Source organism: Perognathus longimembris, chromosome 3 (genome assembly GCF_023159225.1).
Source record: "Perognathus longimembris pacificus isolate PPM17 chromosome 3, ASM2315922v1, whole genome shotgun sequence".
In the NCBI taxonomy this organism is placed as follows: Eukaryota; Metazoa; Chordata; class Mammalia; order Rodentia; family Heteromyidae; genus Perognathus; species Perognathus longimembris.
In genome coordinates, this window is record NC_063163.1 from 37,389,528 (window position 1) to 37,415,532 (window position 26,005).

Genomic DNA, 26,005 nt, shown 5'->3' on the forward strand with positions numbered 1-26,005 from the left:
TTATTTTTTGTTCCTAAAATGGAAACCTATCGCATTGCATTGTAATACAGTGTATTGTTCAATGTCTAAAAATTGCTAATTATGTAATAATTTAAGATGCTATGTATCTGTTATTTTAAAACATGGGAAAATTAGACCTTTATTCCACTCTTATGCATATAAACCTATTTATCTTGCATTGAAAATGCATTACTTTTGCACATAACTATTAACTGTGATATGAGAAGGAAAAATCAGGCTAGAGCAGACTTACAGCCCTGGTGACAGGACTTGAGAATCCTATCGGGTTAAGGTAGAAAATGTGTATATACTGGTTTATCTTACTTAATTTACAATCAAAGGCCAGAACCAAGAGCAGCTCAGGTACTTCAGATGCAAAGCTTAAAATGGAGCAACCACTGGACCAAAGGCTGAAGTGTTGATTTTCCCTAGTCAATCTGGAAAGCAACAAAGCATTGCTTTAAGCATTTTAGTTTTTGAGCCAGGTGTCATAGTAGGAATTAGGGATATAAAGGTGAAAGAAACATCCCTGTTACCCAGCAGTTCACAGTTCCCTTGTCATTCACTCTTTAACAGCCTTATATTAGTGGAAGATCCTTGTAAGGTTTATTTAAATGTATTTAGATAAAAGCTTGAACTAAAATAGTAAGGTCTCTAACTTCAGTGCAAGTTTTCAGTATTTAAGTTTAGAAATTTCCCTATTACTGGTAAAATTTCTTAAAAAGTAGAACTTTAATCTATTTGAGGTAGATATCTCACTTTATTTTTGCATATTCTTAAAATGATATTTTTCACAAATTGCACAGTATTTAAATTTTGGTAGAAAATATTTGTCTTTTTATGATTACTAGTGTATATGTAAGACAACAGTAGTTTATTAAAAACTTCATGAAAGTGAAATACTGGGGTTTTTTTTCTTCTGATACTGATCAGTCAATTAGCATTAGCAGCATGGTATTTGGAGATCTGTCTTTGTCTTTGCATTTGTTTAATCACTTGAGTATTTTATGAAGGAAAGCCTAAACTTTTTTATTAAAAAGTATTTTATAAGTTGGTTTTGCTTTGTTTTGAGATAGGCTCTGTATTCTTGGCTGGCCTCAAACTCAAGGTCCTCCTTCCATAGCCTCCCAAATGCTAGTAGCACACACCACTATACCTGAGTATTGTATAGTTTGTGGTTGATCATTTCTCATGTAACTGAAGTACACAATGGGTCCTTGACATTTCTCAGTTTAAAAGATTATAAGAGAAATGCTTGTCTACTTGTATCTTTTCTCCCCTCTCCTTTATCAGTGCTGCTGGAAAATCCAAGGCCTTGTGCATTCAAGGCAAGAACTTATCACTGAGCTATATCCACAGGCTTCTGATAGTATTTTTTTAACAAGCTCCAGTACCTTTGTAACTAGTTTTCTCATTAACTTCAAGGTAAATCTTAAACTGAATCTGATTTTAAGGATTACCAAAGAAGATTTATTGTTAAACACCAAAATTTTGTATATAAAGTCATGAAAGTAGTATTTAGCCTGACAGAGCTTTGAAAATGTAGAAAGAATATCAGCTTTTGATTTACATGGATTTTGTGAGAAGTATAGGATATCAAGATTGGTTTTTTTCCCAGTCATGGGGCTTTGAACTCAGGGGCTGGGTGCCATCTCTGTGCTTTTTTGCTCAAGGCTAGTGCTTTCAGCCACACCTCCACTCTGGTTTTTAGGTGGTTAATTGGAGATGAGTCTCACAGCCTTTCCTTCCTGGGTGGTTTCAAACCATGATCTTCCTATCTCAGCCACCTGAGTAGCTAGGATTACAGGTGTGAGCCACCAGAGCTGGGCCTCAAGATAATTGCTACTGTTTTTTGTTTCTTTGGGTGGGAGCATTGTATCTGCAGGGCTAGGTAGGAATCAATCCTAGAGCTGTGTGTGCACACATGCATACTCTGCTGGGGCTTCACCTGCAGAAGGAGTCTCTGTCTATTCTACCCAGGCTGGCTATGAACCTCTATCCTCTTAAGTCTTCTCTTTTTTCTGTGCTGGTACTGGGGCTTGAACTCCAGGCCTTAGCTCAAAGCTGGCAACCTACCACTTGAGCCACCTGGCTTTTTGGTGGTCAGTCAGAGATGAGTCTTACAGATTTTCCTGCCTGGGCTGGTTTCTAACCTTTATCCTCAGCTCTAGCGGATTATAGGCATGAGACACTAGCACCCAGTTTCTCTTCTAAATGTTAGCCTCCTGAGTAAGATTACAAATGTGACCCACCAGTGCCTGGCTTATTATTTTATATAAACAGTTTGTACATGTGCTGGCAAATTATATGTAATTTTTTTTTTTTTTTTTGGTCAGTCATAGGGCTTGAACTCTGGACCTGGCTGCTGCCCCTGAGCTCTTTAGCTCAAGGCTAGCGTACTAAAAATAAAACTAGCCGACCACCTTTAGCACATTCCTGTAATCCTTGCTACTCAAAGGACTGAAATCAGGATAGAGGTTTGAATCCAGCCCAAGCAGAAAAGTTAGACTCATCTCCAATTAACCAGCAAAAAGCCAGAAGTAGAGGTATTGCTTGGGTGAAAAGTCAACTGAGGGTGTGAGACTCTGTGTTCTAGTTCCAGTACTGGTACACAAATACACACACACACACACACACACACACACACACACACCCATAAACACAGAAATCTCTGGTCCCTCCCCTATGAGTACTGTGGAGTTTGTTTTTACCCTCATGTGAAAACTGGATGTAGATGGTTTTTTTCCTCTTTCCTTCCTCTCTCCCTCCTTCCTTTCTACCTGTCCTAGGCTTGAACTCAGGGAGTGGGCACTGTTTCTGAGCTTTTTCAGTGCAAAGCTAGTGCTCTACCATCTGAGCCACAGCTTTTTTTTCTTTGGGGTGTGTGTGTGTGTGTGTGTGTGTGTGTGTGTGTGTGTGTGTGTGTGTGTGATTAATTGTAGATAAAGAGTTCTCACAGACTGCTGGGGCTGGCTTTGAACGGTGATCCTCTGCTCAGCCTCGTAAGTAGCTAACATTACAGGCGTGAGCCACCTGCACCCAGCTTGTATGTAATTAACTTTCAATGACACTTGGGTCCATGAGGTACACTCTGATGAAATCATACAAAAAAAGAATGGTCTAGTCAAAAGTTTTGTTTTAGCCTATGAGCAAATATAAGTTAACAAAGAAAACATCTGTCATAGAATAAAAAGTAGAGAAAATACAGAATAAAACACCTATAAAAAAGGGTTTGGGAGGGCTGGGAATATGGCCTAGTGGCAAGAGTGCTTGCCTCATTGTACATGAAGCCCTAGGTTCGATTCCTCAGCACCACATATATACAAAAAGCCAGAGTTGGCAGAGTGCTAGCTAGCCTTGAGCAAAAAGAAGCCAGGAACAGTTCACAGGCCCTGAGTTCAAACCCTAGGACTGGCAAAAAAAAAGGGGGGGGCGTTGTTTTTCCTAATACAACAAATTCTGCAAATGATACTAGGAAACAACACTGGTATTTATGTTAAGTAATGATAATGTAAATATAACTTTTATATATATAGCTGTATAATGTGGTTATGTAACTGTGTAATATGATTACTTATATGTACAGTGATCCCTCATGTATTGTGGAAGTTACCTTCCAGAGCCCCCAGTGATAGGTGAAAATCCGTGAAGTAGCATTATATATATATATATGCATATATATGGCTTCATAAACCTATTAACCTTTCCCATACTCATAAACATTCCATATGCTCTTAAGCACTTTCTACAATCTTAAACCTATGTAATTTTAACAACATATAAGATTCTATATGGGTACTCACCAGTAAAGTATACTACAATACAACTTGGATGATGAAGATCATGAATTCTGTAGTTGTGCAGTATTGATGGCAATGAAGGTGATGATGATGATGAGATGAATGTGCTGCACTGCCAAGCACAGCATTACAGCTATTCTAAAGCACCAGGCGCTTCATCAGGTGGTGCAGTATCTTCATTCACCCTGGGCCATAACTTCTATTTCTGCTAAAGGCATAGGTTTAACTGGTCTCTTGGTCTGAGTGATAAACATAATTATGGAGAGTTTCTGGCGCTGCTTTCTCTTCTGAGTAAGACTTTATAAACTGACATGCCACTCTCAATTGTATTTACAAAGTGCACCTCGGGGTCTCATTCTTCAGCCACTGAAGTTCTTTGGCCATTCTGAACATAGTTGCAAGAAAATTGAGTGTTAGGCCAACCTTCTCCTCTTCTCCAACCCATTGTTCATCTTGTTTCTCATCCTCATCTTCATTTGCTGACTTCATCATCTCCCTCAGGTATTCATCAACGGTTATGAATGGACATCAATAGATCATACACATCCTCAGGAGTTGTATCAGTGAAGCCTCCTCCCAGTAGTTTTACCAACTTCATGGCCTTAGCTACCAGAGTGATGAACCCTTGTGGACCACTTCTGCCACAATTTTTTTCCAGCTGTCATTTACTGTTTGAATCTTCATCTCCTTTATGGCCCTCTGAATATTTAGGAGACACGATACAATATTGTAGTAATGCTTCTACACCTTTAGCAAGAAATTTGCATCTGAGTCTGTAGCTTCAACCAAGTTTTGCAGGGCATTTCACATGTAGAGCACCAAATAGTGTCTTGATCCATGGGCTGAATGAGTGATGAGTGTTCCACAGCTATGTGTTACACTGAGCCAATCAGCCCCTAGGAAACAGAACACGGTGCTGTGGTTGGTCACCTCCCATTCCACCAGCTAATAGTGTGTTGTATACAATCTCACATTGGCAAACTTGCACAGCAGTAATGGCATACTACATTTCCATTGTGTACAGTATGGTATTAATCTGCTGATGAAATATATACTGTATTTTGAGTTATTCTTTTAATGTGTTTGAATTAACTTTTTATATTTTTGTTTTAAATTTTTAGGAAAAAATGATTAAAATCATAATTATATAAATACCTATATATAGCAAAATCCCACGATATAGAGAAAACTCAGTGACACAGAATTAGATTTTATTTTTAAACTCGTGATACAGTGAAGCCACAAAAAGTGGATTGCTATATAGTGAGAGTGTAGGCCAATTTATGTGTAACCTAGTTTCTTTCTCAGTGTTTATTAATTATTTTGTTTTTATAGTATGTTTTAAAGCATATTTTTATTTCTGGTAGAATAACCTCATCTTCAACATGTTCATGATTAATAACATTTTACCCAATTGTCTTACCTGACCCCTCCCTCCCACTGATGTGGACCAAAACAACACTGAGATACTGAGATTCTACTTCACACCAATTAGAATGCCACTAAGAAAACTAACAATAACAGATGCTGGCAAGGATACAGCTCAAAAGGAACCCTAATACACTGTTGGTGGGAATGTAAACTATTCAATCACTCTAGAAAGCAGTTAAGAGTTTCCTCAGAAACTGTTTACCCTGTGTTCCAGAATTCCACTCCTGGGGTAATTACCCAAAAGATTACAAGCCAGGATACAGTAAAGACATCAGTACAACCATGTTTATTGCTGTACTATTCACTAAAGTATGGCATCAGCCCAAATGCCCCTCAGTAGATGAATGGAATAAGAAAATGTGGTATACTCATCCATTAGAAAGAATGATATTGTACCATTTGAAAAGAAATGGGAAGACTTGGAAAAAATTATGTTGTCAGGCCCAGAGAGACAAAGGATGTACGGTTTCCCTTTTATGTTTGTAAGCTTCTAGATTTTGTTTTCAAACTCATAAATACATTGTTATACAAGTGTATAAAAACATTAACTGAAATATGGTAGATTCAAGGGAGATCTCAGTGTAATTCCTTAGAAAGGCAGAATCAAAGTTCAGCAAAAGAAAACACCAAGAAGCTGGTACACAAAAGGGGTGGGTTGGGGTCAAGGGGAAAGGAGTGGACAAAGAAGAGAAGAGGGGAAGAATGCAGTTAAGAATCCAATGTACCTCTTGTATCCCCTTCTTGTGGTTGTACCCACACTATCACTGTATCTTATCTGAGTACACTGGATACTGTATATACTTGTATTAGAACTAGGGAAGGGAAAGGGAATATCAAAATCGAGAGACAAAGGATAAAGAGACAAATGACTCCAAAAGCAATACTTGCAAAACCATTTGGTGTAAACCAACTGAACAACTTATGAAGGGAAAAGTAAAGGGGGAGAGGGGAAATGAGGGAGAAGGTAACAAACAGTACAAGAAATGTACCCAAGGCCTAACGTATGAAACTGTAACCTCTCTGTACATCACTTTGACAATAATTTTTTTTAAAAATTTTAAAGAATACAATGTGAAAGGAAAAAGATAGATTCTACATATAAGGGAAAATATACATCCTTTATTTCTCTGAGCCTGTCTTACCTCACTTAATATTATTTCTTCCAGGTCTTCCATTTCTTTACAAATGGTATAATATTATTCTAACAGATGAGAAAAATTCCACTGTGTACATATGCCACATTAAGAAAAAAATCCATTAGTCCATTGAGAGGCATCTGGACTGAGTCCATGCCTTAGCTATGGTGAATAGTGCTGCAATAAACATGGTTATACTGGTGAAAAAAAAAAAGAATCCAATGTATAGCCTACAAAACTAAGAGTGAGGGAAGGGGAAAGATAGGTGAGAATGTTGAAAGGGGTGACTACTTTCTTAAATGGCAATTCCTCTGTACAACTTAAAAGAGAAAAATTTTAACTAAAATAATTGGCTTATATGATTTTTTTAAAGCTCTCTTCAATAATGAAATGGAAGTTGCAGTTAAATACAGTATGTGAAGAAAAGACCCAGATGAATTTCAAAAGTGTCAAACATTAAAAATTATGAATATATGCAGTGTTCTTCCCAAATCCTTAATAAGACACACATACAAAAAAATAAAAATCCCTGCTCAAGTAAAATGATTTTAAAACAGCATCATTGTAACCTAATTTCAATCTCATCCTCACATTTACACAAGCTAATACCTTAGTTTCTTCTTTACCCTTTTGGAGCCCTTTATGACACTTAGTATTTGAACTTGCAATAATTTGGGTTCTTTGAACTCTTCAGACAACAGGTACACAATTAAAAGTTAATGAAGATCATCCTAAATTTATATATATAACTTGGAAAATGGACATAAGACAACTTTCTTGTCCAAAGAGGATTTCAACTTACTATGTCACTGCACAATCAAGGATTTCAAAACGTGTCATTGCACTGCACAATTTACACATATTTAACAGAATTGCTGAATTAAAAGTCAGGAAATCTGAGTATCGGTACCAGTTTTATTCATAACTAACCACATACAAATCACTTATCAATAAAAAATTGCTAACACCTATTCCCTAATTCACAAATATATCACAAAACAAACTATCCCCAAGAAAACCTCATTGTAAACACAGAGATTACTTGTATTATCCTAGGCTCCAACTCAAAGGTTGAGAATGACAAATTGGAGAATTTCTCTTACACATAAGGTACAGTCTTTAATTGTAGACAGGAGTAATCTGGTTGAAACGAATTCACATTTTCCTTTTCAACCATACTGAAAAAGAAAAAAAGCTGGACTAGAAATGCAACTCAGTAGTAGGGCACACCTGAGGCCATTTTTAATCTCAATAGCTATCTCTCTCTCTCTCTCTCTCGCTCTCTCGCTCACATACACTCACACACACGAAAAAGAATGAAAAAAAGTTGGTCTCACAATAACACAATTGAGAAACAGTTTTCTATGTTATACCATCAGGGGCTGGGGATATGGCCTAGTGACAAGAGTGCTTGCGTCATATACATGAAGCCCTAAGTTCAATTCCTCAGCACCACATATACAGAAAAAGCCAGAAGTGGCACTGTGGCTCAAGTGGCAGAGTGCTAGCCTTGAGCAAAAAGAAGCCAGGGACAGTGCTCAGGCCCTGAGTCCAAGCCCCAGGACTGGCAAAAAAAAAAAAAAATTCCTCTGAACTCTGTCAAGATGTAACTACAGAATAAACACTAAAGAGGTGTTAGCATATTATTCAACAAAGATTAGGAAAATAACACTAGCTGGGAATAGAAAATGTTTACTTCATAAACATCTGGACACTTACCATGTACAAGTAACATGAAAGAATTCTGTAATAAACCCTTAAAACACTTTCTTCCATCTAAACAATGTCAGTTTTATAAGATTTTAGTATCTCTAGACTTTCCCTTATAGTAACAGAAAAATAAAAACCTCTTAGAGAAACACCGAATGTAATTCACAAAGAAACAAGGGACATATACAAATACCATAGTAAAACAGACATTTATATTACTACTAGAAAAGTATTTTAGAGGAAATATTTTTACTACTGGCCCCAAATGCCATCATTCACTTATGTTCTTCAACTGTTCACTTTTAATACAAAAATACTGTTAAGCTGATAATGGAGAACATTAACCACTTAAATAAAAAGTTAAGAAAAGGGCTGGGGATATGGCCTAGTGGCAAGTGTGTTTGACTCATATACATGAAGCCCTGGCTTCAATTCCCTAGCACCACATATATAGAAAACGGCTAGAAGTGGCGCTGTGGCTCAAGGGGCAAAGTGCTATGCTAGCCTTGAGCAAAAAGAAGCCAGGGACAGTGCTCAGGACCTGAGTTTAAGCCCCAGAACTGGCAAAAAAAAAAAAAAAGTTAAGGGGCTGGGAATATGGCCTAGTGGCAAGAGTGCTTGCCTCGCATACATGAAGCCCTGAGTTCGATTCCCCAGCACCACATATATAGAAAACGGCCAGAAGTGACGCTGTGACTCAAGTGGCAGAGTGCTAGCCTTGAGCAAAAAGAAGCCAGGGACAGTGCTCAGGCCCTGAGTCTAAGCCCAGGACTGGCAAAAAAAAAAAAAAAAAAAAAGTTAAGAAAAGCCAACCACGGTGTGACATGCCTATAATACCAGCATTCATTCAGGAGGCAAAGACAGGATTATGAGTTCCAAGGCCAGTCTGGAGTACAGTCTCAAAAACACATAATAAGACAATGCTAAAGTTCTATACCACTTGATTTTATGGTTAAGAAATATGAATACTGATCTCAATAAAATAGTGTTTTTAGCTTTACAAGTATTTTAACAAACAGTTTTACCTCATGTAACAGTAAAAAAAAAAAAATCCTATCTGGATATAGTAGTGCATACCACATTTACAACTAGGCTGAGGTAAGATCACTTGAGCCTAAGAGTTTTAGGCGAGCAACATAGCAAGACCTTATGTCAAAAATAAAAAAAAGTCCACAGACAGCAGCAATAAAAACCAAGACATAGGGGCTGGGAATGTGGCTTAGTGATAGAATGTTTGCCTAGCATGCATGAAGCCCTGGGTTCAATTCCTCAGCACCACATAAACAGAAAAAGCACCAGAAGTGGTGCTGTGGCTCAAGTGGTAGAGTGCTAGCCTTGAGCAAAAAGTAGCCAGGGACAGTGCTCAGGCCCTGAGTCCCAAGCCTGGCAAAAAAAAAACCAAAAAAAAAACAAAACCCAAAACAACAAGAATGTTACTTTCTGAAGAATCCTCTACAAACATCAAAACTACACAGCCAAAATTTAGAAATTACATAAACTTTAAGGCAACAGTTAACACAATTATGTGCAGTGGAAAAGGATTGCTTCTGAGTCAAGAAAGGATGTATCAGGTTGAGAAACAAAATACACACCTACAAAGCAAGGCAGCAGCTTTTTTTCCTTCTTAATTTTTGCTTATAACTGCTAACACTACTTGATTATAATTTCACTGCGAGCCTTACAGGAATGTGCAACTACTCCTGATGGGATGTTTTCAATGAAAGTTGGCCACATTATGCAAGTATGTGTTTTATGTCTTAAAGTTTTCAAACAGTAGAATCCTTTTTCATTGTTGCTATAGAGCCTAAAGCCTTTCTGGACATTATTGATAAACTATCTCATCACCCTAATACAAGCATATAATTTTTTTCCTTATAGTCAGGAATAAAATCAAACTAAAACAGAGCAAACTAGAATACTTTTAAAAAATTTTAAACGATGTAGTTTAAGATCCTGGAAACCTGTCATTCAAAACACTATCTAGCAGTTTATATCTAATCACTTTTCTATTTGAAAAACTAAAACTCAAAAGTAAAAGTACCTGTGGCACCAAATAGAATGTAAATCTTAGCAGACTAAACTGAAATAATAAAATATAAACAATACTGGACTTTTAGGATAGTGAGTTATAAATAAGTTGACCTGAGTACTAAATTTTGTACTTTAAATTACCGTTTCTAAACTGCACCCAAAGTTAAGCAATTTCTATCTCCTCAGGAAGAAGCAAAAGGAATTTAAGATACTTTCCATGGCAGTAAAACATGTCAGTATTTCAACTTATTTACTAACAAGCCTTGCTGATCCTATTCATTTCACTAAGTTGCTACCTGCACCCAAAAATCTTCATCAGAACTCGAGCTTCCTGAGTCGGAGTCCAGCTCACTGAACCCACCAAGGTCCCATTCAGTACTAGATTCACTTGGTATGTCATCTTCTTCAGTAAGAAAATTTAGACCAGGTTCAAGGCGAGGAGGATAAACTCGAGCTGACAGGCAAAAAAAGTTGGAGTCAAACTGCAAGAGTCCTAATGAAGTACTTATATTAATCCATTGATCTCTTCTAGTATCAAATTCATAAACAGTCACCTTGTTCTTTTTCCACTGGGGAGTACGTGAGGTGATAAGTAATAATTTTTGCTCATGTTTGATAATACGGTAGTTGTTGGTTTCTGACACAATGGGAATACTATTAATCTGCCTCCATTCTGCCCTAATTGGATTGTAGACCTTCATGACTGGGATGTCACAGATACAATAGATCTCATCATTGAAGACACAGGCTTCCTGAAAGTCACTGCGCTTAAGAGACACACACTTCAGCCACAGATTGTGGCCAGGATCATAGCTGAACATGCGCTTACTGTTGACAGCATAAAGATAGTTCTGAATTACCATTAGGTCGAAGGATATAAGAGAGTGAGGTAGTGGAGCCACCAGTGCCCACTGATTTCTCTGAACACTGTAGCATTCCACTTCCTTCAATTTGACTCCAGTAACAGGGTCTCGTCCACCCAAAATGTAAATGTAGCCATTCAGATAGGCCACATCCATGCCCTCACGACACAGCAGGCGGTCTGCCAGTTGCTGCCAACTATTTTGGGCTGGTTTATACACCCAGAGATCTTTCCTGGGCTGGGCAGCTAGATAGATGTCATGATCTGGAGAGACACAAACAGCTAAGGTGGTGACAGTCCTAGTGTGAGCAAGGGGAGTCAAAGGTGATGGCACTTTGTAGATGATGCCTGTGTATGGATCACAACAGAGAAAGGGATCTTTGGGATGTCCAAAGAAGATCACCATCTCCTTGGCACACATTCCCAGCCTCCGAGGTGGCTTTTCTGCCACAGATACAGCAGAGCTGCTGCTGGTGTCTGCTAATGGCATTACAGGCTTGTGCAACTTGTCACCACAATGCATCTGGAGGGCCCCTTCAATAAGGTCCAGGCAGTACTTCTTCACAATAGGTTTGGTCAGCAGCCCTTCCAGGTAGTCCCGGTCCTCTTCGGTGAAGTGTGCCCAGCGCACACACTTCAAGACCTCGGCAGCGCTGGGACCTCGCTCCTTGGGGGCAGCCTCCAGCCACTGCACGGCCACGTGACAAACGGTCCGCTCGCTCTCGATGTCCAGGCTATCCAGGCGCAGGACGGCCAGCAGCTGGGCCAGGGTGAGATCGGCCAGCGTCTCCTCGCGGACGGCACCCATGCGGCTCAGCTGCTTGAAGTTGTGCGCGATGAAGGACTGGGCCTGGGCCCGCAGCTTGTGATGGTCGAAGGCGTCGGCGAACTTGAGGATGGGGGTGCAGTTGGCCAGGTCGAGGCGGCGGGCCAGGAAGGAGGCGCAGGCCTCGCGCACGTACTCCAGCTGCAGCATGTCGGAGGCGGCGTACAGCCGCTGCACGTTGGCCTCGCTGAGGGACACGCGGCCCGTGTAGCAGTAGTCCACCAGCACCTCGAACGACTCGGCGTCCACGTCGTGGATGGTCACGCTGGCCTGCTGGCTCTCGTACATGCCGCCCGTGAACATGCTCTTGAAGTAGGGGCAGGCGGCGGCCAGCACGTTGCGGTTGCAGGAGAAGAGGCGGCCGGTGCCGGGCCCGCTGCCGGGCGTCACCACCTCGATGGTCACGTCGCACAGCAGCTGTGCATCGTAGAAGGCCTTGAGCTGAGCCAGCAGGGCGGCAGAGTGCGCCGTGTCCTTCAGCTCCTCGGGGCCCGTGAAGAAGGCCGACACCGAGGGCTTGGAGATCCTCTTGGGCCGCCTCCCGCCGCGGGGGCTGGCGAGGCGGCGGGAGCACGGGGCGTCTTCCTGGGCCTGCATGCTGGATATGGCGGCGGCAATGCGCAGAGGGAGAGGGCGATGGCGGGCACTCGGCTCCTCCTCACCCTTCCCTCGTCGCCGGCGTCACCGAGCCCACTGGATCACCGTTCCATTTACTTAATTCAACCCTACGCAGAGACGCGCCTTCCTTTGTGGCGTCGACAGTTCGTTGGCGCCTTTTCGGGGCCTCAACTCTTCCAGCCAGCTCACCTCCAGCCGCTACCGCCAAAGACGCCACCTACGAACTACCGCTCCCAGGATGCCTTTCGCGCCTCCTGGCACAAAAGGGACCCTCCAAATGCTAAGAGGGACGTCTATTCGCCGCTGTGCATGCCGGAAGTTGTAGTTTGTGTGATGTCACGAGATTTCGGACGGTTCAAGACGGTATTAGGAAGCGCCTGATCAATTATGTTGTCACTGATTTTATGGTTGTACAACTTAGGATTTGGAATTGCCAATAGCATATTTCTCGCATGTTTGCTTTCTCTCTTCTGTAACTCTCTTCTTTTTGAAGTGTGAATAATAGTATTTGACAAATTTTGTAAACATAACTGAGTTAAACTGCATTGGATAGAGGAATGTCTTCGTGGGTTGTTTTTTGGTGGAATAATAGGGCAGTTCTTAGAATATAATAAAATGAGTTTTACCTTCCTTCTAACATGTATGAAAAATGAAGCAGCATTAATTCAATGTCATGATAGAAAGTTACAAAATACTTAGGATATCTCCTTTTTATGTTTGTTTGGTAGGTTGACTTTTTCCCAGTCCTGGGGCTTGAACTCAGGGCCTGAGCACTGCCCCTGGCGTCTTTTTGCTCGTCTAGCACTCTACCACTTGAGCCACGGTGCTACTCTAGCTTTTTCTGTGTATGTGATACTGAGGAATCGAACCCAGGGATTCATGTATACCAGGCAAGCACTCTACCACTAGGCCATATTCCCAGCCCCCGTTTTTGTTTTTTATAGATGTGGTTTTAGAACAATTTTATGGTTACAGGAAAATTGAACATATAGTGCCAAGGACTCCAATAAACTCCCCCTTCCCTTACAATTTTCCTTTTAGCATCTTACATTAATGTATGAGTTATAAATATGATGAATAAGTATTGGTACATACATATTAAAGCCTATAGTTTATATAACCATTCATTATGGGTAATCTGGGCATTTTGACAAATGTAAGTAATATTTCCACCTATAAGTAGTATATAGTTTCACTGCCCTGAGTCTTGCCCTCCATTTTTTTTTTTCCTGTCCTGGGGCTTGGACTCAGGGCCTGGGCACTGCCCTTGAGCCTCTTCGTGCTCAAGGCTAGCACTCCACCACTTGAGCCACAATGCCACTTCTGGATTTTTCTGTTTATGTGATACTGAGGAATCTAACCCAGGGCTTCATGCATGCTAGACAAGCACTCTACCACTAAGCCACATTCCATTTTTTTTTTCCAGTGCTAGAGATGGAACTCAGGACCTCAGACATATACCCCAGTCCAACCACTGGTCTTTTTACTGTGTGGTTTTGTGAGTTATCTACTATTTTTCTTGAAAGATAGAGTTTATTTCTAAATTTTATCATTAAGTTCCTTCTTCCTGAGCCCAAGGGATAATTCTGATGACTTTAGTAATTGCTGTTGCTGGAACTGGATCTCTACCTTTTTTTTTGGTGTTACCTCTTGGTTAAATCACCACCTCTACAGGAACTACATCCACTCCTCTGTCTGGGACTCTTGCGTGTCTGTGTTTCAAAGCCTGACATCCTCTCTAGCCTTTTAAGAGATTCTTCAATTCTCTACTCAGTACCCCTTTCCCTTTTTATATGCAAAAAAAGACATTCTTTAAAGATACATCAGAGCTGACTAAATTGTAGTCAACCACTCAAGCTTCACATACCCCATGTAGTTGAGACCTTATACTTGGAACACTCCCCAAATGCCTTTCTGCTTCCAGGCTCAGCTCCTGTGAAATCCTATTCTCTCTCTCTCTGTATCTCTGTTTCTCTCTGTCTCTCTCTATATATCTCTGTCTCTCTCTCGTTAAATTTGCCAATGTTGACAATCTAGTTACTTCTTCCTGTCCTTTCCCTTCCCTTCCCTTCAAAACTGAGGCACTTGTAAGACACCCCCCACTCTCACACATACAAGACAAGCTCATGAATTCAAATGAGTTGTCTTTCATTTTCATCAGTGCTAAAAGTTAAAATACTGATTCAAGAACATAAGTTTGAAGAAAACAAGAGGAGCCAATTGCCAGTGGCTTGCACCTGTAATCCTAGCTACTCTGAAGGCTAAGACATGGAAAGGATCATTTTTCAAAGCTAGCCAGGGGAAAAGTCTTTGAAACTCTACCTCTGGTTTAGCCAGCAAAATGGAAGACTAGAAGTGTGGTTCAAGTGGTAGAGCACTAGCCATCAGAAAGGAAGCTGAGAGTATGTTAGAATCCAAGAAAGAGTGGAATACAGTTTTCCAAATGTAATTTACTTTTATTGTTCTTTAAATATGTTTTCCTTCTATTAATTACTAAAGCTATTTGTTTATTTATAACAAAAAGATACAACTGAGCAAGAGATTGAAGCCCTGAATTCAAGCCTTGGGACCCACATAAACAAGCAAAGCGAAAAAAAATAATAATACTCAAGACAATCACAACAGCAATAACTCATTGAACCTCTATATTCTGAGGATAACCTTAGAATTAAGGTAACAGGCAGGTAGTTGCACAGGTAAAGATCCGGGATTCTTGTTGTCTCCAACAAAGAACAATGAAGACACACACACATAAAGTGGAAAGAGTTTAATAAAGAGGAATGTGATTAATAGAGAGTAAAAGGTTCATAGTGAAAGGTTCTAGGTGAGGAGAGCACGCAAAAAGAAGTAGAAGTGATTGAAAGAGAGTTTATTGGGGTACGCTCCTGGGTGCCCCTCTGGTCAGGATCAGAGAGGCTGGGCCTGGCTCAGGCAGTGTTTATATGGCAGGGGCAAAAGGCGGTTTGGTTAGCGGTGGTGGTGGTAGTTAGCACGTGGCTTGTTTTGCAAGTCTGGGTGGTTCCAGTTGGTGTCTGGCTCCAGCTTCTAGGAGCAGCTGATGTAGATGGTGTTTCCCAATAGGAAGGTGGTTTATTCCCAGAACCTGTAAGCCCTCCAGCAGCCTGACATCTGGTGGTTTATTCTTGGCACCTGTGAGCCCTCCAGCGGCCTGACACATAGTTGAGGGGAAGGTAGGCTCAAGTTAGCTAGCACAAAGCAAGGTTAAAGCAAAATATTTCCTGTACTCCATGCAGAAAATGGGAGTCAAAAATGGCAATTAGGGGGGCTGGGGATATAGCCTAGTGGCAAGAGTGCCTGCCTCGGATACACGAGGCCCTAGGTTTGATTCCCCAGCACCACATATACAGAAAACGGCCAGAAGCGGCGCTGTGGCTCAAGTGGCAGAGTGCTAGCCTTGAGCGGGAAGAAGCCAGAGACAGTGCTCAGGCCCTGAGTTCAAGGCCCAGGACTGGCCAAAAAAAAAAAAAAATGGCAATTAGGGGCTGGGAATATGGACTAATGGCAAGAGTGCTTGCCTCCTACACATGAAGCTCTCTGTTCGATTCCCCAGCACCACATATATGGAAAACGGCCAGAAGGGGCGCTGTGGCTCAGGTGGCAGAGTGCTAGCCTTGAGCCGGAAGAAGCCAGGGACAGTGCTCAGGTCCTGAGTCCAAGGCCCAGTACTGGCGAAAAAAAAAAAAAAAAGCCAATTATCTCCTGCCTTTTTGAGCTAAGGAAATATTCCTTGTTGTCAAGAAAGCCTAATCCATGGGTAAAGAATCTGGGTAGCCTAGGTGGGTTTTACTTAGAGGTCTCACAGAGACAATAAATGAGCTTTAAGGCTTCCTTCTCTCAAGTAAGCTTCTTACTGTCTCTACCCATTTACAGAAGGTTTTTTACCATTTGAAAGAAGAGGGCAGTTGTAGATAGCTAGCCTCTTTTAGGTTTTTGGGTCCTTGTAATTTAGCATTTAAATGAAGGGAAGCTTAAGGGCTTTGTCAGTTGCTTCTGAGTCTGACCCTTTATATATTTAATTAACAGAATATAAACCAGCTACTGGTGGCTTGTACCTGTAATCCTAGCTACTCAAGAGGCTAAGATCTGGGGATCATGGTTCAAACCCAGCCTGGGCAAAGGTTTGAGTCCATGAGACACTTACCTCCAATTAAGCAGCAAAAATCCAGAAGTGAGGGTGTGGCTCAAGTGGTAGAGCATTAGCCTTGAGCAGAAAAATTCAAGGAAGATCACGAGGCCCTGAGTTCATTTCCTGTCTCTTACCTATCTCTCCTGCCACATTTTCACCCCACAAGGACTTTGGTCTATTTTAATCTTAAAAGGGGATGCAGAGGGAAGAGAAAGAACTCCTGAGTGTCTCTTAGGGCATGACCAGCAGAGGAGGTGGTCATTTTTTCAGCATTCCTTCCCCAGAACTAACCTATCTCATTATGACTACATCACTATCACAGTTTCCAAACTTCCTCTCCCTAACTCACCTAACTCCATTAAAAGACTGATATCACCTTCTTTGTTGATAGTTCTTACCTCAAGAATACAAATGGGGGCTGGGGCTGGGAATGTGGCTTACTGATAAGAGTGCTTGCCTAGCATGCATGAAGCCCTGGGTTTGATTCCTCAGTACCACATAAACACAAAAAGTCAGAAGTGATGCTATGGCTCAAGTGGTAGAATGCTAGTTTTGAGTAAAAGAAGCTTAGGGACAGTGCCCAGGCCCTGATTTCAAGGCTCCACCCCCACAAGAAAAAAAAAAAGAATACACATGAGACATATTAAGCAGGATACACTCTTACAGATTTTAAGTGGCCTATTAAGTTGAACTTTCTACCTAAGCTTAAATCAAAGGACTAAAGTAGTCCTCACCCAAGCTTGCATGCTAGCACAACATTACAGAGCTATATTTAGCCAGATGCCAGTGGCTCCTGCCTATATCTTAGCTACTCAGGAGGCTAAAATCTGAGGACCCCAGTTCAAATCCAGCCTAGGCAGAAAAGGTAATTATATCCAATTAATGAGCACTAAAGCTGGACTGGAGATATGGCTCAAAGTGGCATAGTGCCAGCCATGAGCAAGAAAGCTGAGCAAGAACTTCAAGGCCTGAGTTCAAGCTGTTGTACAGAGAGAGAAGAGAGTGAAACATGATTTCAGGATGCTATGGAAGCAAATAGGGTTTATAATAACTACAGAAATAATAAAAAATGGAACTCAAACCACTAAACTGTTCTAGTCTTTAGCCAGGGAAGTAGCTATTCTCAAAATCAAAGCTCACACTAGTGTTGGTCAAGTAGAAAATAACTTTCATAGGGAAGGTACAATCATCCATGTTATCTACTAAGAGTTTCAACAAAGTATGGAATGTATCTGTCCCCTATCCCTTTATCCCAAGAGAAAAAACACAGCAGGTGCAGGATAATGCTGGGACACCGCCAAAGACAAACTGGCCATCAATATGTACCTTAAATGGGAAATCCCTTTAAGCCAGAAAAAAAGAATTTTGTACAAACACTGTCCTGGTTAACAAAATTTATCAGATCTCAGATCATTCCAATGCCCAATAAAAATGCTTGTTCTTTTGTTCTGTTAGCTAGCAGCCCAAATCTCCCATAGTGCTATCCTCTTTTCCTTGACCCTTTTTTCTTCCAATTAAAGCTTTTTTCCTTCTGCTTTCCTGAGCAGAAAAAGTGAAGGGACAGGCCCTGAGTTCCAACCCCAGAATCAGAGGGCAAGGGGGAGAGGGGTAAGCTCAGGAATGAGCTAACAGCTTTTCATATGGGACTGCCTACTGTTGATAGGTTATTATAGTTCTTTTTCTGAGGAAAGCATTCAGATCTGCATAAAGGAAGGGGTAGTGGAGTGTGTATTATAGGATACACCTTGGAACTGGTCCAGTGCTTGATTCTAATACACGTGATCAAAGCCTACAGAAATGAAAGCACACCATTACATACAAGTAAAATTTCATTACGCTATCTACTATCATAAAACAGATGCAACAGTACAAGAAATGTATCCAATGCCTAATGTATGAAACTGTAACCTCTCTGTACATCAGTTTGATAATAAAAATTTGAAAAATAAATAAATAAAACAGATGCTACATTTTTATGTTTTTTGTTCATTTTTTAATGCTGGCACTGGGCTTTAACTTGGGACCTACATGCTGTTCCTTAGCATTGTTGTTCAAAGCTAGAGCTCTATTACTTGAGTCACAGCTCCACTTCCATTTCTTTGGTAGATAAGAGTCTGTCACATACTTTCCTGCCCAGGCTGGCATTGAACCTTGATCCTCAGATCTCAGCCTCCTGAGGAGCTACTGAACCGCTGGTGCTCAACCACATTCTGTCTTTTTTTTTTTTAAACACTAACAGGTTGAATAACTCAGGTAAGCCTTGCTTTATTGAACTGATAGAGTTCTCCCTGATCACTAATCCAGTGTAATAAAAATATTCTCAGTTATATTCCCTACAATTCAAAGATGTGAGAGGTGAAAAGGGAGAGGAAAGTGCCGTATGTTGGACCTTTCCAATTTGTAAGACTGTTAGGTTTTTAAAGTAGGTAGCCGGTAAAGGAGAACGCCACGCGGTATTCAGGCAGGAGAGAAAGTTTATTACCGAACTGCTGGCCTATGGCCAATATGATCCATGGTCGGAGAGAATGGAAAGAGAGAGCGACCCCTACCCAGCTCTGCCTTATACCTAGGGCAGGGGCAAGGGGTGTGGCCAGGTGGATTAGGATGTGACCTCAGGGAAAGGGGAGGTAACTGCCTCAGGGTCTGCAGGTTACCCAGGTAACTGGGTGGAGGCTTAATGAGGTGGGCGCATCTGCATGTAGCCCTCAGGGAGAGTACCTTACAAAGACTAGGATTTGCTAATTTAACATGAAATTGAAGCAATTGGTAACAGGCAAAGAAAAACTATAACAGAGCTCCTCAGATTTGTTCTGCAGCAATTGCTTAAAAAATTTACTGTTATTACTATACAGAGGGGCTACCATTTCCTAAGTCAGGCATTGGACAATGTCATCCCTTCCTTTACGTCCCCCAGCTTTCCTCTCCCATCTTGCCCACCAGTTACATAGGTTATTTTCCACATAGTGTATACTGAATAGGATAATTGCATTTGTAGCAGTTACCTTTTAACACTTCCTTAACATGGACAGCAAAGGAATAGGATTCACAGGTACTTGTGGAAAGGCCGAAGAACTTGGGGGAACCAAGGGTTAAGAATGGAGATGCATATCACACTGCTGTTTTGCTTTGACCAGCATTAATTTTACATTCCTAATCCTCTACCACCCTCTTAAAATATAGAGAGAACATCTCTCAGTGTCTCTCTGTCATCTGAGAAGCATGATTTACAATAGCACATTATTTCATAATTGAAAATACTGGTTTGGTCTTCTGGGAAAAGCCACTGCATCTGAATTAACTTGTAGCTCCAGAGGCAAGCAGGTTGCTATAACAACCCACACCCAAAAGGATATAATTGCTCTCCCTCAAAGCTGGAGAACTCAGTAAATGATAAGACATAGAAATGTGTTTGTCATGTAAATTCAAATAAGCACCCAAAACATCCATTTATTTCATCTTTCATAGGCATTGACTGCATGCCTGGCTCCGCTAGGAACTGCAGAAAAAGACAGACCTGGTTGCGCCTGTGATGGAGTGCAGTGCACATTGTAATGATAGAGACAAATAATAAAGAGAAAAAAGTTATGTTACCATGCAAGAAAGAGCTCAATAGAAAATAATAGACTCTGTTCTTGGACAAGAAGAGAAAGGCTGTGCTATGTGTTAATACAGGGTGTGTTTGGAGTGGAGTACTAGTCATGGTGATTGACAAATCCTGCATTCATGGTATATGACCTTTAATAAAATGAAGGATGAGGTCTTGTTTTGTCTCCTTCTTTATTTATTTTTTATTTTTTTATTTTTTGGCCAGTCCTGGGCCTTGGACTCAGGGCCTGAGCACTGTCCCTGGCTTCTTCCCGCTCAAGGCTAGCACTCTGCCACTTGAGCCACAGTGCCGCTTCTGGCCGTTTTCTGTATATGTGGTGCTGGGGAATCGAACCTAGGGCCTCGTGTATCCGAGGCAGGCACTCTTGCCACTAGGCTATATCCCCAGCCCCTATTTTGTTTTTTTTTAAGGCAGGGTCTCACTATGTAGCCTAGGCTGCCTGAACTATGTAGACTATACTAGGCTGGCCTAACACTGAAGATCCTCCTTGCTTCCGATGGAAGGGGTGACATTAGTCAAGATGCATTGTACTCATAACCTGATTTATGGTATTTTAACATCTTTGTACAATGATTTAATTACAATAAAATTTTTAACTAAAAGAGTTCCTCCTGCCTCAACCTCCCTAATTTTGAGATTACAGGATGGTCTTGAGCTCAAAAGATTCAAATTCAAGTAATCTTACTACCTCAGCCTCTCAAGTAGCTGCAGAAACAAAAATGGACTACCACATGTTACTAGTTTTTTTCTGCAAGAGTTTGATATATATGATTCCCCAAATTCCCTTTGCATAGGTAGATCCAACAGGAAAATAAGTAATTTGTGTGCTTTTACAATGAGGATCATTTCATAACAGCTTTATCATAGCCCAAACTAAAAACTCAAATGATTAAAAAAAAACGGTTACATGCCTACTGAGAAATTGTATTCAGCAATAACAAGGACATGGACTACTTTTTCAAAGTAGCTAGATAATTTACATATTATATCATTTTAAGGCTTATAGTTGAGTAGCTTAATACTCTAATTTTTTTTAAAATCTGTTTATTGTGTTAGTCACTTTTTGTCATGGTGACAACATATATGAGCAAATCAGTATACAGGCTTGCTTTGGGCTGAACAGTTCAGGTGTAGCCACTTGGCTCTGTTGTGAAGCAGCACATCATGGGGGAAGTAGTACCGCAAAGTGACTCAACCTCACAGTAGACACAAGGCAAAAAGAACAAGAGCAACAGGCTAGAACAAGAAATACCCTTCAGGGCTCACCCCCGGTGACCTAATTCCTCCAATTAGCACCCCCACTCCATTCAGCTCTGAACTCATCAATGGATTGATGATATAAGTGTCTTCCTGTTCCACTCACATTTCAATAGTGCCACTATCTTGGAACAGAGCCTCCAAAACAGATGACTTCTGTGAGAACACCTCACATCAAGCCCATAATAGGGTATCTATACTATTTAGACAGTTGTACAAAGATCAATGCTAACCCCAAAATGTTAGCAACCAAAGAAATGTCATACTTATTAGCAATCACTCTTCATTTCCACCTAAGCCTCCACCTACCACCTTACCCTGTCCTTGACAACCACATACCTTTCTTCTAAGGACTGATCTATTCTGGATATTTCATATTTGTGAGATGTGTCTGTTTGTGGTTTCTTTAGTGCGTGTCAAAATATTCATTTTTATGGCAAAATAAGGTTCCATTGCACTAACATTGATCTTTCATTCATCCATTTGGCAGATGATGGAAGATAAGTTTTCTTTTATTATCAGTTATGGGTAAAGCTGCTATGAACATTTTTTTTCTGGACATATGTTTTCAGTTCTCCTAATTGTAATCAAATATTGATGTTCTATTTAACTGTTTGAGAACTTTACACTGTTTTCCAAAGCAGTCATACCATTTTACCTTAATATCAGCAGGCCACATAAGTAGAGCTTTTTCACATCTGGAAAACCCTTATGATTGTGTGTGTGTGTCCCTGCACAAGTGCTCACACCTGCACACCAGCCTGGGGCTGGTGCACACAAGTCCTGGGGCTTGAAGTCAGGGCCTAGGTACTATCCCTTAGTTTTTTTGCTCAAGGCTAGCACTTTACGACTTGATCCATAACTCCACTTCCAGCTTTTTGGTAATTAATTGGAAACAAGAGTCTCACACAATATCTTGCCCAGGCTGGCTTTGAACCACGATCCTCTTGATCTTCTTGATCCTCTTTTTTTTTTTTTTTTTGTTAAACTGATGTACAGAGAGGTTACAGTTTCATACATTAGGCATTGGATACATTTCTTGTACTGTTTGTTACATCCTCCCTCATCCCCACGCCCCCGCCCCTTTCTTGATCCATCTCAGCCTCCTAAGTAGTGGCACTAGCCACTGCCTGGCTTGATTTCTTTTTTGTTTTCATTTTTATTATAGCCATCCACATGAATGTGAACTAGTATCTTGTTATGGTTTTGATTATAAGATTTGGAGAGATAATCAACCTCTTTTATAGGAGGGAGACAGGTGCTAGTGGTTCTGTGGTGGTGTTAGTGGTGCTGTAATCCTAATTACGCAGGGGACTGAGAGCTGAGGATCATTGTCAGACCAGGTAGGCAAATCCCAGAGACTCTTACCTGTAATTAAACAGGAAACAAACAAAAAAAAATGTTGGGTGTGGAGGAGGTGTGGCTCAAGAAAGTGGTAGAGCACCAAGTCTTAGGCACTCAATTAATAAAGACAAAGATAACAAAGCAAGACTATATGCCATCCATTTTCTAGTTCCTCCGGAGGCTGAGATTTGTGAGTCCGTGAGCTGGAAATGGAATTGTAGTTCAAGAGGTAGGGTCCTGGCTTTAAGCAAAGTAACCAAGGGAAAAAGGTGCTGGAGGCATGAAGCGGTAGAACACCTGCCTGTAAGTGTGAGGCTCGGAGATCAATTCCCAGTAGTGCCAATAAAAAGAAAAATAATTATCATGTCATAACTCCATTCGTTCTGTTTATAAGGCTCGAATTTGCCCTTAGGAGATAGAGTAATCCCTTTGGAATGTAGCAAAGGAAAGCTTCATTGCACTCCTGCTAAGCCCCTTGAAACAGCTTCTTCCCCAGACATTTGTTTGGATTCAAACTTCTTTGCAAAATACCATTAACAACCCTATAACTGTCAATTTCAGTTTCTGAGATGTGACATGGTGGAGAGTAAGAGACAAAGGTGTGTTCCTGATCATTTCGGTGGAAGACTGAGATTCAATCTAACAGAGCACTTTGAAGACCTAGATAAGGTATATTTTGTATTCTCTTTCTCAATTTTGCAAGTCAATTCTTACCTTTTCTTGCTTAAAGACTGCCTTGGAGACATTGGCTTCCCCTTTGTTTCTTGTGCTGGGGTTGCAAGAGCATTGCCTAAGAGGATGAATCTTTTAAGAAAGCTTTGATGTAGAAAAGCAGAATGAAGTGATCTTGTTAGCTTGATGGGGAAGTACCCACCACAGATGCAGTAATTCAGAAAGGGACCAAAGGAATGTTTTGTGGGACACTAAAAATGTCTGCTACAAATCTGCTTAGACTCCCAACTCATCCACTTAGTCCTGGAACAAGCATTAGCTTTGACAGCCATATGGCCACAACAGTTCAGGAACTGGGTTATAATGTTAATATGTAGTTCCCTCCACTGATTCTATATGCATCTCTATCAGCTCTCTGCTCTTGCCTTTAGCAAACCCTCTTTAAACTCAATGACTTCCACTCTTAGCCATTTTGTAACCTAGACAAAATTGTGAAGTGTAATGTTTGGTTTGAGAATTTTTGTGATGAAGATCGAAATAAAAGATTTATCTTCTTGGAACAAAGGAGGTGCAGTACTTGCAAACTGATTGTCAATGAAATTGACATAGCTTGTGTTGTCATTCAGTAAACTCTAACATTGTAGAAAGATACCAGTGTGTCTCTGACACGGTTCGTTCACAACAATTAAATGAGTGTTAGAGGTACATTAGTATGTGCAACATCATCATTTAGCATGTTATTAAATTTAACTTTTTATTGTGAATTCTTTGTGGAAGATTGTTGGGAGATTTGAAATAACCACCATAGCCATAAAACCTGCATGGTGTTGTGAATTGTCTGCATTTGAATATACTAGTATATTAACATTTATTTAGAAATAGAGCCTCTTGAGCTTTAGCTATCCAGTTACCCCACTAGTAACAATACTTCCTAGTTAGCCTTGCCGTTCAATATGGTGATATGATTACTTTTCCCCATGGGGGAAAATGGTGATGTCCTTTAAAATGCCATGTCCTTTAAGATGTCCTTTAAAAAGTAATTTCTTGGTACTCTACTTCCTTTCTTTTCATTTTTCTCCAGGCTGAAATACACAGAGTTTTGCTGAATGTACTTTGCCTATGACTCATTAGGGGTTGAGAAGAAAAGCAATGGAAGAATCTGGGCCCATGACTGATCTCCTGAATAAAATTACTACTCTGCCAGCACTTGACTGGTCATTTCAGGATTGAATATAGAGAAAAAAAGTTTGTCATATTTTAGGACTTTATTGGTGTACAGACTTGGCCTATACCCAAAGCAATGTAACTTCCAGGCAAGGAATTTGGGAAGGAAGTTCATAGTCCTTCCTTTCTCATGCTCACTACAGTGCATTCATCTCCAAACATACAACTGCAATTCCACATCTGTTTCACCTCACATATCTGTTCCTGCCTCATCAAATCCCAAACTGCTGTCTCTATTGAAGATCATAACATATCTGTCTTGACAATAACATCTCTTTAAATTGGATCATACTCTGCAGTTTTATACTCTTAAACATTCAGAAGGAGCTCTTTTTGGGAGACAAGACAATCCTGGGGCTTGAATGCTGTTCCTAAGCTTTTGTGCTCAAGGCTAACAGCCTACCGCTTGAGCCACACTTCCATTTGGCTCTTTGGTAGTTAATTGGAGATAGGAGTCTCAAAGACTTTCTTGCCTATGCTGGCTTTGAACAAGATCCTCAGATCTGTCTCCTGAGTAGCTAGGATTACAGGCATGAGCCACCACCAGTGCCCAGCTAACTTACCATTTTTTCCTCAACCTTTTTTATTATTTTATTTTTTGCCAGTCCTGGGGCTTGGACTCAGGGCCTGAGCACTGTCCCTGGCTTCTTTTTGCTCAAGGCTAGCACTCTGCCTCTTGAGGCACAGCACCACTTCTGGCCATTTTCTATATATGTGGTGCTAGGGAATCAAACCCAGGGCTTCATGTATACGAGGCAAGCTCTCTTGCCACTAGGCTGTATTCCCAGCCCCTCAACATTTTTTAATTTCAACTACTACAAGTAAGATTTTAAATTTTTTTTTGCCAGTCCTGGGGCTTGAACTCAGGGCCTGGACGCTGTCCCTGAGCTTTTTTGCTCAAGGCTAGCATTCTACCACTTGAGCCACAACACCACTTCTGGTTTTTCTGTTTATGTGGTACTGAGGAATCAAACCCAGGGCTTCATGCATGCTAGACAAGTACTCTATCTCTAAGCCACATTCCCAGCCCAGTTTTTAATTTTTTTTTTAAAGTTTATACTTATTGATTGGTGGTACTGAGGGTACTCAGGGCCTTTTACTTGCTAGGTAAGTGCTCTATCAGGTGAACCACACCCTCCCCCCAGTGACTAGATTCAGCTGTTCACAGTCCTTGGGAAGTTTGTTGTGTGTTTTGTTTTTCCAGATATATTAGAAAACACTGCTTCTTTCTATTGGGATTCTAAACTAGTGGAATGCTGGTCTTAGGAATCCTATAATCATATCCTGGCATGCCACTCTGATAAAATCCTTGACAGATGATGTGGCAGAGCCTGCTGTTT

General features: G+C 40.8%; 1 protein-coding gene across 1 annotated transcript; it reads right to left on the bottom strand.

Moving 5' to 3' along the window:
- Positions 1–10,392: 10,392 nt before the first annotated feature.
- Kbtbd6 (kelch repeat and BTB domain containing 6) lies at positions 10,393–12,436 on the bottom strand. The gene has a single exon (XM_048340585.1). The coding sequence runs from the start codon at positions 12,391–12,393 to the stop codon at positions 10,393–10,395; it is 2,001 nt and encodes a 666-aa protein (XP_048196542.1). The 5' UTR covers positions 12,394–12,436.
- Positions 12,437–26,005: the final 13,569 nt, after the last annotated feature.